Source organism: Stylophora pistillata, chromosome 12 (genome assembly GCF_964205215.1).
Source record: "Stylophora pistillata chromosome 12, jaStyPist1.2, whole genome shotgun sequence".
Classification (NCBI taxonomy): domain Eukaryota; kingdom Metazoa; phylum Cnidaria; class Anthozoa; order Scleractinia; family Pocilloporidae; genus Stylophora; species Stylophora pistillata.
This window is the reverse complement of record NC_142530.1, coordinates 3,973,654-3,989,388: the sequence shown is the minus strand read 5'-3', so window position 1 is coordinate 3,989,388 and position 15,735 is coordinate 3,973,654. Positions and strand designations below refer to the sequence as shown.

At 40.0% G+C, this 15,735-nt stretch overlaps 1 protein-coding gene and 1 pseudogene across 2 annotated transcripts in view; both read right to left on the bottom strand.

Annotated features, from left to right (window-relative positions):
* Positions 1-11,570, bottom strand: part of LOC148718457 (uncharacterized) — a 36,802-nt gene extending 25,232 nt beyond the window's left edge. For both annotated transcript variants that reach the window (XM_088741712.1, XM_088741713.1), the window contains exons 1-6: positions 11,418-11,570; positions 10,115-10,162; positions 9,357-9,695; positions 8,551-8,802; positions 7,476-7,599; positions 6,489-6,560 (exon numbers count right to left, since the gene is read on the bottom strand). In XM_088741712.1, coding sequence (XP_088597838.1) covers positions 6,489-6,560; positions 7,476-7,599; positions 8,551-8,802; positions 9,357-9,695; positions 10,115-10,157 — 830 coding nt within the window. In that variant the 5' untranslated portion in view covers positions 10,158-10,162; positions 11,418-11,570. The remainder of the gene's footprint in view (positions 1-6,488; positions 6,561-7,475; positions 7,600-8,550; positions 8,803-9,356; positions 9,696-10,114; positions 10,163-11,417) is intronic.
* On the bottom strand, positions 1,055-4,483 carry LOC148718458 (uncharacterized; annotated as a pseudogene).
* Positions 11,571-15,735: the final 4,165 nt, after the last annotated feature.

Here is a 15,735-nt window from a genome sequence, read left to right as displayed (position 1 = left end):
GCACTAACACTTTGTCTCCAGGTACAAACCTCCTGACTTTAGCTTTGTGGTCGTAGTAATGCTTGCTTTTGTGTTGGGCTTTCTGAAGCTCGATGTGCGCATGTTTGAGGGTATCTTCGAGCTTCTCGCGTAGCTCAAACACATACTGATAGCTTTTCTTTACCTAAGGTTCCTCCAACTCTTTCGTCCATAGTTCTTTAAGAATAAACATCGGTCCTCTGACAGCTCTCCCATACAATAACTCAAACGGTGAAAAACCTGTAGACTCCTGGGGAACTTCACGATATGCGAGTAATAACGGGATGATGTAATGGTGCCACTGTCTTTGCTGTTCGCTGCACAATCTCTTTAGCATGCTCTTCATGGCCCCATTAAACTTTTCCGTCAGACCATTACACATAGGATGATAAGGAGTCGTAGTAAGCTTTTTAATGCTCAAAAGCCGCGTCACTTCTTTTATACACTCAGATACGAATTGTGTACCAAGACCACTCAGGATCTCTTCGGGCACTCCCAAATGACTAAACATGTCCACCAACGCTTCTGCCACAGACTCAGTATCAATGTTCTTGAGCGGAACAGCCTCAGGGTAACGGGTTGTAAAGTCAACCAATGTCAATATATATCTATGACCGTCTTCACTCGGGGGACCAATAGGTCCAGCCAGGTCGATTGCTACTCTCTTAAATGGCCTGTCAATTAATGGCATCTCCTCCAGGGGAACCTTCCGTGCAGAACCCTTGTCAACTGTCTTCTGACATACATCGCAGGACTTGCAATAACGAGACACGTCCCCTTGAATACCTGGCCAAAAGAATGCGCTTTAAATCTTATCCGCCGTTTTCTTTATTCCCATGTGACCTCCCATTATCGATCCGTGAGCTAGTTCCATTATTCGATTTCTCAACTGCGCAAGAACCATGACTTGCTTCAGAGGTTTGCCTCCATTCACATAAGGGTGCTTGTAGACAAGGTACAGAACTCCACCTTCCACTTCAAATGTATTCTCAGCCTGGCCTCTCACAACTACATCATCTTTCTCCCAATATCTTTGTTAACACTCATCATCACATTGCATTTGCTTAAGCTTTTCTCTATCTATAACGGAACCCTCATTGGTATCCGGTACCGTTAGTGAGACGCGTTCTCCAGCCCCTTTAGCTTGACTTCTTGTGGTTACAGCATACGCTTCTTGCACGTGATCTCGCCAGCTTGGGTGTGGGTCGTCAGCAGCTCTAACGCCTGGTACATTACCAATAGTCAAGTCATAGACAGCATCAGGGAGACACTGCGCTTCCACTTGGCCCTTGAGATAAGGGGTATCAACATCAATCTTTGCAATAGGCACTTTCCTCGCTGTATTGTCGATAAGCAACTAGCATTAAAGTCGCCAGTCAACTGATCCTCAGACGCAAGATCCCTCTTTACCACTACTCCACTACAGCCAGTTTCTCTCAGGACATCAACGGGCTTCTCTCCAACTCTGCCTTTGACAACAGACATTTTACTTCTCACTCCGGTCAACGGCTCAACACAGGCACTACTTAACAACGGGATCTTCTTTCCACAGGCTTACAGCAGCTTGTCATCTTGAATACAGGACTTGACTTCTTCTACCGTGGGTTTATTCTCATGATCAAGCGGCTGCACTAGGCAACTGGCGCTCATTTGACTGCGTTGTACAGAGTTACCATCCTTATTTTGTCCTCCTGATCTCCGCCCACCTGATCGACAGATCCTAGTTTCGTGTCCCTGCTTGCCACACAGAAAACACTTTTTGGTCATGGTTGGGCAGTTGAAAACCTTATACCCTCGGGAGTTGCACTTAAAGCACTGGAGAGCTATTGGATTAAACTTTGTACTCTTTATTTCGTCTCTCTCAGGCTCTACTGCCGGCTTTCTGCTCGCTGGGCTAAACAAATGTTTACCATGAGCCTCCAAGTACTGGTCAGCGACCTTCGCAATCTTTGCTAGAGTTTCAGGAGCCCTCTCTCGTAGGTGAATGGCCAAATCTTTAGGATAGGAATCGATAAACTGTTGTTTCACTATTAAGTCCTTTAGGCCTTCAAAGGTTCGCCCGGTCTCTGAAAGCTCCAGCCACCGCAACAGGTATCTCTCCAGTCGCACCATAAACTGTTCCGGACTTTCGTCAACCTCAGGTTTAGATGCCCTAAATTTGCGACGATAGCCATCTTCTGTAAGATCATAACTCTTCATCAACGCAATTTTAACTTTATCGTAACCTCCAGCTGCTTCTTCAGATAGGCGTGAGTACACTTCAAGTGCTCGTCCGGACAACAGAGCACTGAGCCTAGATGCCCATCCAGTTTTGTGCCACTTGGCTATGTCTGCAAATCTCTGAACCCTTTGCAAGTATGCGTCTCAATCGTCTTTACCATCCACAAACAAGGGGAGTTCAGGTGCCTTAGCTCGATCCTCCAAGTCGCGGGGATGATCATCGAGATGTCCTAAACGCGCAAGCTCTAATTCGTGCTCTCACTTGACAGCCTCAGCAGCCTCTTTCTGTCCCATGATTTCAGCCTCCATTTCTAATTTCCTCAACTCTCGTTCTTGCCGTCTTGTTTCTCTTTCTTCGTCTTCTCTCCTTCTATGTTCCTCAAGTATTCGACGTTTCTCTTCTTTTTCCTCTTCCAATTGTCTACGTTTCTCTTCCTTTTCCTCTTCTAACTGTCCACGTTTTTCTTCTTTCTCCTCTTCTTCCCTCCTTCTTTCAACTCCTAATTGTCTACGTCTTTCTTCTTTCTCCTCTTCTAACTGTCTACGCTTTTCTTCTTTCTCCTCTTCTTCCCTCCTTCTTTCCACTTCTAGTATCTGAGACTTCTCTTCTTTTTCCTCTTGTTCACGCACAAATTCAAGTAGCTTTTCTCCTTCCAGTCCAAACTCTTTACCCAGTTGAATAAATTTTTCCATTTCACGGTGTTAAAAATTCCGAGGTTCTTCCACTTGTTACGACTTGTTTTCACAACACAAATACTTCCTTCCAAGTTGTGATCCTTTCCTGGTTATGGGTAAGCAAAAACAGTTCCTTGAATTCCACTCTCCGGCACAGGCCCCCAATGTTACGAGTTCGATTTTTGAGAGGCAGGTGACTTGTAGTCTAAACAGAACGCAGGGTTGTCGGAACAGCAACAAGAACATTTATTCCAAAATGGACGTAGTTTCCATTTGATAAACTTTACACTTTCGACTTAATCCCGTTCACCGCTGCATCTGTTCCGAATCTGACTTAGACTTTCAACCAGTCTTTGAATGCTATGAATGATCTTTGTCTGGCGCATTCCTTTAACCAGCGACTGTAATTCTCTAGCTGACGATCAGGCAACTTTTTTTACCAGCAGGCTGTGAAGAGTTCCATCTCGTAACTCACCGTCTCTTTCTTCGGCCTGTAACTTTGCCACTGATTCTAACAAGGTCAGCAAACTTCTCAAGCGCGTGGATATCGTTGGCTCTTATCAGCAGTGCTTGTTCTAGTTGATCCAAGTAGGCTCGCAGAGGCCGGCGCGTACCTCCATACTTCGTCTTTAATATTTTTTTCGCTTCCTCGTATTCGTGGGCGGTGACTCCAAGACCCCGGATGGCTTCCAAATCGTTCCCTGTAGGGCATTGTCGTAGCCTTGCCATTTTCAAATGTACTGGCTCCATTGACTCGTCTACGAGACTTGTAAAAAGGGCCCAAACATCTTCAAACTTTCTTTTGTCACCATTCAACGTCGGAACTGCTAACGGCTTCAAATATCGGTTTCGGTTGTCGTCTCTGCCGTGACTTTCGTTCAGCTGATCTTCTCTGGCCGATTGCTCGTAGCGATCCGCTGTGTTCTCGCCTAACAGTCGGTTTATATTTACCGCCGGTTTTGGACGCACTGACTTTGATCACATTCTTTCTCGTTTCAATTGTTTTTAGTACCTCTATTTCGACCGTTTAGGACTCCTCAAACGCTTCTTTTTTCCCAGCTTCGTCTTCTACTTCGACATAGAACGCGGTCAGTTCTTCTAAAATTTATTTCTTGTGCGTCCTCTCATAGGGCTGCCCACAGCTGTTCAATCACACCTTATTTCGGAATCTTTTACGTATAGTCTTTCCAACTCATGTCTAAGTTTTGTCACTTCTGTCTTTCCGGTAAGTTTCCTTCTCTTAATCTGTATCGACAGAACGTCCCTTTGCTTCTATTTGTCGACGCCACTCGGTCCAGTTTTCTCGTTTTGGTCGGTGACTCCGGTGAAATCGCTATCCTCGGATTCGGAAGCCACAGCGCTCAATTCCAAAAGTCAACTCGCAAACGAAACCTCAAAAAAATAACAGCTCATACCTTTCTCCTATCGTGGTCGCCAAAAATGTTAGGAAGCGAAACAGAAATTAAACAAACACGTCTATTCGTAACACGGTAAACGGTAAACTCACGGTAAACACGGCAAATACCAATGATCACCAAACAAGTTGCCACTCCAAAAACTCAAAACTTTCAACTCCTCTAAAAGAAACTTGCACACGTCAACAACAAAAATCTCCGCGTGATTTTTTGACGACATTTTAACTTACATGATCTCAAAGCACGCGCGCGCGAGTCGCGCCCGCACAAGTTCGGTAACGTCTTCTTAAGGTGCCCGAACACAGTTTTCGCACGCGCTTTTGCTGATGCAATTCAGGGCACCCACAAGGATTGCTAGAAGAAACAAACATGCCGTCAATAGAGCGGTCATAATATTATTTACGCGACACGTGCCCGCGCTATCTGTGCTATTTTTCTCTAATAGTTGGCGCAGTGTATTGAACGCCTTAATATTTTATCACAAAGATATGTTAGAAAAGTTAACGGTGCAAAGAACCCAGCAATTCTCAGCTTTCGAAAGAACCCAGTTAAATGGAGTGCATGCGTAGTAAGTCAAAAAATTGTGATTGAATAGAAAATTGCTTTCTCGGAAATATGCCTATTTCTTGAGAACCACTCGTTAGAATTTCACGAAATTTGGCACAAAAATATTTTAGGAAATAAGTAACAGGAGTACCGAAAAATATTGATTTTCAGCAGATGAAACTCTGGATAATCGAGTGAATCTTCAACAAGGGATAAATAAAGATCTCTCTGTTAAATTGTGAGCACAATGGTGTTAACTTGTGAGTATCGTTACAAGGTCGTAACATGCAAATTATAAAGAAACTCTAATGACTAGATTTTCTACAAATAAACAAAACCGATTTTAAAGGCCTGTTTATATTTAGTCATGTCGCCATGGCAACAGCACATACGTCAGCTTAACTATCAAAAAACCAAAGTTGGTGTTGTTAACTTACTTGCTGCTAGTTTTGGCGACCGAGAGATCAAGGGTTTCAGAGAAAATTACGAAAGAAACACAGGTATCAAAAACTGTGATCAGCCACCTTCACACTGTTTTCAATTTCTCATGCCTCTGCACTCATCATAACTGCACTAATAATACAGGCACTTCAAAGTATCCTCAGTGAAATTGCTTCGTCCAACAAGCTTCAGAAATTTCGGCAACAAATCCAACTGCAAATAATGACTATTATTGAAAAGCTACGCGCCTATATTCTCATCTGGTTGTATTTTCTTAACCTTGAAAGTTGACAACACCCTCTATGCGTGATAGTGGAATGCACTTATGACCGTGTAGTAAAAAAACTAAAGCCCTTAAGGCCTAAAGATTAGTGATTGTCTCCGCGGTTACAAAAAACTCACAGATATGAACCTTGCGCTGGTAAATATGCGTTATTGACCAAGCGTGAGGTCAGGATGCTGGATATTGGCGAAGCTGTTTTTTTTTTCTTTTTATAGACAGAAACAAAGTCGAGGTCCATAAAAGCCCGAAAAAAGAATGGAGCTAATATCTAGCCATCGTGACCGAACAAGCTTGGACAATGAAGGATTTATTATACAGCAAAAAGATTTGCTTTAGTAAGAATTAAGAATGACTTGTATATTTCGAGAGCCGGGAGAGAGAGCCAGATGTGTTTCCATCGCCAAAAAATGTCCAAAAGTTCACATTTCTTTTAGGCGGGATCAAAGCGGGCAATCCCGAGTGGGCAAGATGGGCCCTCTTTTGCCCGCGTGGGTAGCCAATCTTAACTTAAGATCTGCTCTTTATCATTGCTCACAAGCTAGGCAAGCTGTGTATTAAAACGGCGGAAAGTCTTATCATGAAAAAAAAAAAACTATAGAAACGTATATATTTGAGAACGAATGTATATGAGCCACAAAAATATCAACTTTAATTTTAATTACACCACACAAGGCTTCTTTCCCATCTGAAAGATTCACCTACGAAGCGATGTTTCCATAAGTTATCTTTACTACCTACTAGAAATGTTCTCTTCAGCGTATATATAAGACGTTGGTCACTTCAGATTATCTCAAGTGGTGTCGTTTTTCAGTTGTATCCAAAGTCACGATAAATTTTGTCTCTAAAACAACAAATGACTTGAAAGAAAGTCTAAGAAGTATTCTGCTTACAGACTCTGCAGTTTGCTGATATTCTGGAAAAATCCAGTGGGTAAGCTCTGAAACTTGTTATTGGACAGGTCCCTAAGGAGCAAATCAACATATCAAGTCATTTACCGGGGGTCTCGCTGAGGCGATGGCTTTTACGGCGAACGGCTAAAATTTTGAATATTTTACAGCTAATGATTGATTTCCTTCTTTGGTAATCAAAACAAATATTTTTACGGTTAACTCTTTTTATGACTAACTTTTAAAATTTGTCAATTTCTACGCCTAACAGCCTATTTTGTATGGCCTTTTTAGGGCTAGCGGTTGAACCCATTCAGACCCTCTTTACCTGTCTTAACGATTAAAAACACTGTCGCAGAAAAGTAAAAACACTTGCCTTGTACAGAAAAGTTATGTGTTGGACAGATAAAGGGCATCTAGACTACTTTTATATGCTTAAAATGAAACTTAATGATGATATTTAACCATCATTTATTTAATACCTGCTGGTGTTCTCTTTATCGTAAAAGAAATGTATGTGGTAACACCTATGTAGATTTTGGAGTGTTAGCTTAGAGGCTGTCATGCAGTCAATACATTACTGTTTGCTATTTAAAGCTGATCACAAAAGTGCAAGTACAAAAATTTTCCATTCGTTCATGCCCTCCAGCGCATTTACGCTAAAAATTTGCCGGAAAGCTTTTTTCTTCCTCTCCCACCCAACCCCCCTCCCCCACCCATCCCTCCTCCCCACCCATCCCCCTCCCCACCCATCCCCCTCCCCACTCATCCCCCTCCCCACCCATCCCCCTCCCCACCCATTCCTCCTCCCCACCCATCCCTCCTCCCCACCCATCCCTCCTCCCCACCCATCCCTCCTCCCCACCCATCCCCCTCCCCACCCATCCCTCCTCCCCACCATCCCTCCTCCCCACCCATCCCCCTCCCCACCCATCCCTCCTCCCTTCCCCGAAGCTGACAAACTTCTAAAGTTTTACCTAAAACACTTACAGTTTTATTGTGGCTCTTGGTATGTTCTGTGGAACTGAATGCAGCTGTTTTCCTTCACAATCAACAGATATAAAGCCCTCCATGTTACCCTCCAGAACAGTGCATTGGCAAGGTTCTGGGCATCCTATCAAGGAACAACAATAACCACAGAAAAACAGCTCGAGACATTTCACACGTTACACAGAGCTGTAAAACCTGTTACAAGAACCTTTTAATCGCATTTAAAAATATCCTAGTCTGAACAGTTTTCATCGTCTCTGCCTAGAATTAATAGCTAATGAATACTTTCACTCGTAAATTCACTCACTTGTACTTAGAATGTTTACATTTGTCAAAACTCTTTGAAGTGCGCGTTGAAATTCCGGAAGTAAACGGAATTATCAACAACTCCAAATTACCGTAATTATGAAGCTGTTTCAAGTAAAAAAAGGGAATTTTTGGTTTTTTCACCAGTAGGTATGAGAAACTTAGTCATGCCCTTTCACTTTTACAGCGCGACAAAACTTTAAACTTGCGCATGCACTAACTTTTTTGATTCAGGAAGTTTCACAACAATTACACACCGCCTTCCTTAATAGGAAGAAATGTTTCGCTTCTCTGCTCTCCAACCCGCCCCTCACCCCTCCCCCCTAAAAAGCAAAACCACATCTTTCTGTTTGAGAGGTGTTGATAGAAAGGTGAAATTTATTTGTGATGTGTTGCTTCTTAATTGCCATAACTTCTTTATCTGTTTCAAATCAGTCGAGTTTGAACGAAATATCATGACAGTTGCTGTCTCGACGATAAATTCTTCAACTATTACAAATTCAACTTCAAAAACACAGACACTAAACGTACTGTGTTTCGTCCGACCTCTTCGACTGCTGAACAACAACTGCCGCTGACACAATCGATTCGAATATTAATCAGTTAATTCTAGCTAGCAGTGTTTTGTTCGGCCGTCTCAACGGACGGCGTTAATGTTAATGATCAAGCGCTCACCGGAACAATTGTTCAGTTATCTTTAAAATACCAGTGAGAATCACTATCATGACAGAAACACGCTTGAACCAAAAATATAACTCTACAAACTTACTCTCAATATCAAGACTGATCTTTTTCTGGTCCATCCTACCATGGGCGTTCACCTCGCAGCTGTAGTTTGAATCATTTTCTTTATCAGTAATGGTGAGCCGGTATCTCACACTCGTGCTGTTTTGTACAATAACTCCATTTTTTCTCCACACAATGTATGGAGCTGGTCCACCTTCTGACGGGCACCACAAAGATGAAGAATGGTTTAACAGGACAAACTGAGTCTCTGATACGAGGTTTAGATTTGGTTCAGCTAAATAGGGAAAAGAATCGCTTCATTGAACAAGGGTCTCAATGGAGGTAACTGTTTGCTGCAAAAATTTTCCATTTCCTATCCACGATGTGTCATTTTGAAAGGATTGAAATCTTAGACGGTTAGTTTCTTGCCTTGTGGCTAATGCGGTCCCGAGGTTACGCGTTTTTTCCTGGTACCAAAAGCAAAAACATTTGGCTTAGGTCCTTGAAGTCTGTTGGAGTAGTATGCAATGTATCAGTGTTCATCAAAACTCCTACAATATCATAACTTACTTCGTTTATGAATTTTTTTTTTTTTTTTTTTTTTTTTAGAATTCATCTAAGAACTAAACCACTGGTCATTAATGTGTTTCAGATCAATGAAAATTAATTATCAATTTTTTAGAATAACTGAAATTCATTTTTGACACTTCTGTTAAACGTAACGGAAAGAAATTAACTGTTATACGTAAAATGGCCAAAGTTTAATTGTTTGCCGTAAAAGCCATCACCCCATTGAGACCGCCTTAAACCAGTCAACAAGGAACAAAATTCAAACCTATCGCAACTTACCTGTCTCAATCAGTGCCTTGCCACTATAGTAGGAGCCAGAAGAATAATAGTACCTATCCGGATGGGTAAAGTTTAACCACAAACTTTGCCCACTGGATCTTCGGATGGCAGTAACACGATATCCACAATATACACCAAGAAGATTGGCAGACTGATTATGACCATCGCGTATCTCAAAATATTCCTCATCAGCGCATGGTAATCCAGGTGGACCGAGGTATCTATGTATTCGGAGCCGTGTTTCCACATATTGCCCTTTTGGCACTCGAAGAAGTTGTTGTTGAGTTTCTTCATACGAAGGGAAATCAATTCGGAGATACACTCCAGAAATCCATGGAACTGTAGCAAGTTAAACACCCCCATAAGTGCACATGTACTTATGAATAACCCCTTTAAAATAACATTTATTTATTTACTGTTGATCTGAAATCCGTTTAGATCAAGTTACTGTTGGTGTTCGCTTAAAATGAGCGGCGAAAGACGATAATTGTTTTTTGGTTATTGTTTTTTTCTTTTTTTTTTTTTTTTTAATGAACGGACCTGAAACAAATGTTCCTTTTTCATGTATTTGCAGTCATGTTCATCTACACTTTTGAAAAATCTGACTCATGTCTTTTTTGCTCGTCAGGTCCGTAGGTAACATAACTGTTGCACTTCTTCCAATCCTCGGGATTACTAACGGAACGACCCAACTGCTCCAAAATAATTCATTCATTAACTGTGCACATATGTAAACTAAAATTAAAAACAATACTTACGAAGAACGACAGTTATAGTCCATAAACTCTCAATGGACAGCATCTCTCCTGAAGAGCAAAATATTTGATTAGTTTTATTAATTGGCTTGTTAAAGTAAGTCCACTCTCGAAGGACCTACGTACATTCACTGGCAAAACCGAATCTATCGTTAGAGGAATTAAAAAGTGCATACATCAAGATATCAGCACATAAGTTACAATTCCTGCTATTGTTTCTCCGTATCATTTTGTTTTGTCGCCAGAATTAATTTTGTTCGAGGTGAGGCTAAGTGATAAATTGATTATGTCGCCACAAGAAAAATCGAACAGTTTAAAATCAAATGAATCCTAAGATAAAAAGAAAAACTTGCACTGTTAGGGGTTTTTATATTTCCTTTTTTTTTTAATTGACTTGTATGAATACTCAAATAGTCGGCTTTCATGTACTCGTTTCGACACAAGCTTATCTGGTTCAAGAAGAATTCAGTTGCCCCTATAACATATTTTAGGTGTAAGGAAAAGGGTAGTTTTTTTATGCATCTCTTAATAAAATCAACTATAAATGCTCATCGGAAAGGAAGAATTTGTTTTGATGAGCAGGCACTTTTTAATGTGATGCTAAAAGTAGCCTTTGGCTTTCTATACATCAATCAATATTTAGACGGACAAGAAATGTTTTTCGAAGCGAACCATGTTTACCGACTTGTTCGAGAATGCTCGGCTCACGAAAAAGCGAAAAAAAGAAATTTTTTGAACATTGCAATATGTTCAGGGCATAGAAAACAAACGAGCAGTTCAAAGGACCCCGTTAGATCTTCCTTAGGTTTCCTCGACACAGTTCATTGATCATGACAATAGCCAGTAGTTATTTTCTCGGTGCTTGTTTTAGTATCCTGCTAAATTCTCTAATATCAAATTGTTAATTCTGAAGTTTCTTCTCTGTGCTTTTCAATTCGATAATTCAAAGATGTCTTACAGCTGGGATAATTTTAACAACATTATGTTTCTTTCCTCGTGCGCCCTTTCCTACTTGATTATGCCTTTTTGTGGATGAAGTAGAGCATTTGAAATGTTCATGTTGTAATTGGTTGTATTAGTCATTGTGGCCAGTGCGAGGTAAATTGGCTTCAGCTATGAGACAATTGCACCTTAAATTCATATTTAAGCACCAACAGGATTAACTGAACAATCACTTGCTCACGCATATTAGAGATATCCGCATGTTTCATTGTTTTTGAAGTTTTTCTTCTTTCCAAGGGGCGACTAAAAGGACTTTTCTAATTTCTGTTTAAATATGAAAACAAAACAAAAAAATTAAAATTACCTGACTCCCTACTATTTCACTTTATCCGTCAATGTGTTGTTCTGCTGCAGTTGCATCAACCAACACACACTCTGAAAAACATCCCATTCATGCATACACATTAAAAAAAAAAGAAAAACCCTCACAGATGTTTGAAGCTGGTAAGTTTCAACTTAAGAAGAACGATGTCATGAACTCATCTGCGCAGTTTATGTGAGCTAAGAGTTGTCTCATAAGTTGCTGTTTGACTCGTCTTAGTTTAGAATTTTTGCAAGCGCCAAAAAAACGAATTTTGAATCTAAGTCTATAAGGAGTGGGTCCATATTGTTTAAACTTTCCTTTTATCTTGGCCTAATGATCTAACATATTTTTGCTATTTTTGGAAAAAAATTTTATGTGCCTGAGGATTTTAACACTACGTGCAACATAGGCACCCAGCTTTGAAAAATTTAATATCCGGTTTTCTAAGACTAAGTTTTTCAATTCTCATTCAGTTTTAATATCAACTTTTGATGAAAGTTTTCATTTTGTCATTAGATCGGTTCAAGGATGTTCTCATAGTGCAGACGTATCGTTTGAACGTAGTGTAGTTAAATCTTGCTCAGCCTGGAAATAGTTTTATCCTTCTAAAACCTAAGGGGAGTCAAACAAGATAGTCAAATAGAAATGCATTATTCTGGAATTTTCGGCTCCGCAGTCCAGACTGAGCGGTCCTGGTTCGGGTGGCGACCTGGCTCTTCTTGTCGTTTGACTTTCCAACCTGTCAAACATGCCGCAGGTTTTTGCAAGGTTATCTGCGGTCTACTATCATCCCGTCCAGCAGGAACGGCATTACTTCCTAGATGCTTCATGAAAAAAAAGTTCAAGAAAAGATGAGGTATCGACTAGCAAATATGGACGCGCGTGCCGTTATCGATTCGAAAGCCAGGCTGTTTTACCTAATAAATGTTTAATTTCTATCAACTGAACCCACATAAAATCTATGTCGGTGCAACGGTGCCAAAGTGCATTTCAAGGGGGTCCAGCTCTAAGTTTCCTTTTTAATTTTAATTCTCAAATATCTTCGACTCAGTTTGTAACAAATTACCGCGTCAAGTAACTTTTTAGTATATTCGTTTTGCCGTTATGAGGCGTAAGAGCAACGCTGAATTAAGTAATCATATGTCAACACTTAAGCGGTTCAATTATATCCGCCGCTTTTTCAAGTTCTGCAGTTATCATTAAGTGTTTACACTATACATGTGTATGCAAACTATGACAATACACCTCGTCTTTCGCTCCGACGAAGGACTAACGCTCGAAAAGTCGGCTTTTGTAATCGTTACGGTGGCCAATTTACCATTTCAACTTTGTTGATATATCCAAATTATTTCGTCTTTAAAAACCTGATTGTCATACACTATCAGGACAGATGTCATTAATCTTAGTGTTATGTCAGAGTTTGTTTTCATGTGGCAGTAGTATTTACCGACACAAAAAACATTTTCTAACTTATTCACACGAAACGAATCCTGCACAGATGTTTGGCGCTGGTTGGATTTTATACGCAAGTAATCGATTAAGCCATTCAAGACGATGTCAATTGTCACGGATTTAATATCAGAACTCTTCCAACTTTTCGGGTTGGTTCGTTTAGAGAGTCCATCACCTCACCGCTGGTAACAAAACAGAAAAAAAGAAAGTTAGATCTCCTCGTTCGAGCTGACGACATATAAATATATATATTTAATATAATTTCAGAGCTGAGCAAAGAGTTTCCACCAATCTGATTGGTCGAGCGGTTCCTTATATGACGCTCTATAAACCGCTCCACGCGGTTTATATAAAATGTTAAAATAAAATGTTAATAACTGTTACTAAAATGTTATGATTTGGGAAATTTCTGTTGTTCAACTCTGAAATTATACTAAAACAATTATTCGCCTCAGGTTCGATGAATATTGTCGAATAATCCCCTCGACTTCGTCTCATCAAACAATCAATCAATCAATCCTTTATTTAAACACGTGACACCTAGGAGTACAGAAGTTCTCGTTAAAACGTGTACGTGTATGTACAATTAGAAATAAAACATAATTTCTGTAAGAATACAAATAATAAGTAGATCTATTAAATAACTAAAAACAGGATCGAAGATCATAGACAAGAGCTATCAATAAAAAGTTACAATATGAACAATATTAACAATAACGATATTTACAATCACTACCGCTAAGCCATGTGGGCTTTAAGAGAACGCTTGAATGAAACAATATCTTGAGATTCTCTGAGTTTAGGGGGTAGCGCATTCCAAAGTTTACTAGCTAAATATGAAAAAGACCGATGTAAAAACTCAAGATTAAAAAGAGGTAAATCTAGCCTTGTAATCTCGGGGATTATTCGACGAATAATCTCGGGGATTATTCGTCGATATTCACCTCGCCTTGGGCGAAAAATTGTATATTTAACAATTATTCGCCTCAGGTTCGGTGAATATCGTCGAATAATCCCCAAGACGAAGTCGAGGGGATTATTCGACAATATTCACCGAACCTGAGGCGAATAATTGTTTTAGTATAATTTCAGAGCTGAACAACAGAGAAATTTCTAAAATCATAACATTTTAGTAACATTTATTAACATTTTAGCTTAACATTTTATATAAACCGCGAGGAGCGGTTTATATAGCGTCATATAAGGAACCGCTCGACCAATCAGATTGCTGGAAACTCTTTGTTCAGCTCTGAAATTATACTAAATATATATCGAATTACCTGATGAGTGTGGTCATATTTTCGACCATACGAAACAGAGCTGTCGTATTAAAAAGATGAACTACCTCTGAAGTCTTGAACCAGTTTGTTATAATTATCAATACTCCTCTAAGAGTCAGGGGAGCGCTCTTTGAAATACATTCAAATCAAGTTCAAGAATTTATATATATATATATATATATATGGATAGATAGATACAAAGCTTAAAAAAAATGCGAGGATGGACAACTTCTGACGTGAGAAAAATAAAAAAAATTTTAAAAATAACTGAAGAAGGTCTTTGACCGCGCTGTGCACCTTTGTTGGCCTGAGAGTTCTACTAACGACTTATATACTTATGTATATATATATATATATAGAAAGTTTAAAAAATTGCGAGGATGGACAACTTCTGACGTAAAAAATATAAAAAATTTTAATAAAAAACGTTTCGGTCAGAGACCTTCTTCAGTTATTTACAACTTTTGAAATAAAAAAGAGCATTAAATAGGATCGAAGTGCTAATGATTATGCAATTACAGATAACGACTAATGAACTGGTGCTAATAAAAAGATAACAAAAAACCTAATTACAAAGAAAGCAATGGACAAAATACAAGAAAAAAACCCTAAAAACTAAGAGATAAGAATACTAAATATGTTAATATGAGTGGCGTAACCAATTGCAAAGAAGCAATGCGGCAAGTATTAAAAAAGGGGAGCCCACTTTTAACTACAACTTAACAGTTGGCCGAAACGGTACTGTCTGCAGTTATATATATATATTTAAAACGAATAAATAAGAAATAAAGTTGTTTCACTTATCCTTGGAGTGCTCGATGCAGAAATGTGCAGAGCAAAATACAAACGCGAAAGAAGGAAATTATTACTAGTTACTCGAGTTTAACGCTCTGGGCGATCATCAGACGATGATCAGCACTGGACTGATGGGGCCCTGAAGGCCGAAACAGTTCTGTCTGCAGTTAGATATAGCTCTTTGGCGTATAAAGCTCTGCTTTCGTGTCCAAATTGAGCACTGTGGGATGAGTCATTGCCGCTAGCATTGCGCATAGTTCACTAGGCTTTTCTAGTTTGAGCACTCTGGCATGGCTCAGTTAGACGATACCACAACGGTGGGATCGTTCGGGGTAACCATACCGGTTCTCCCCCATCTTAGCATCAGCACTGCACTGATTAGAGGTCGGCCTCAGGAGGTCGGCCCCAGAAGGTCGGTCGCACCATGGGGGAGAACCGATATGGTCACCCCAAACGGTCCCACATTTGTGGTATATTAGAAGTTTTGTTGGGTAGTATCGCTGAGTATTTTTACCAGTTGTGCCGAAGTTTTGTTGTGTAGTAGGATCGCCAGTGTGGGCGAATTTCGCGGATATCTCTGGAGTACAAATATCGTGCGGTATTTGTAGTCGTCTCGCGCGTTATTTGTAGACTAGCCGATGCAATCGCGGACATTTTAGTTCTTTATTACATCCATTTTGAAATCACTGATGATCCCTGTAATCTGATTGGCTCTAATTGGTGCGATTTCAGTTCACAAATCGCACAATTTTTTGCTCTAAATCGCATCATTTTACGATTGACTGAGTTTT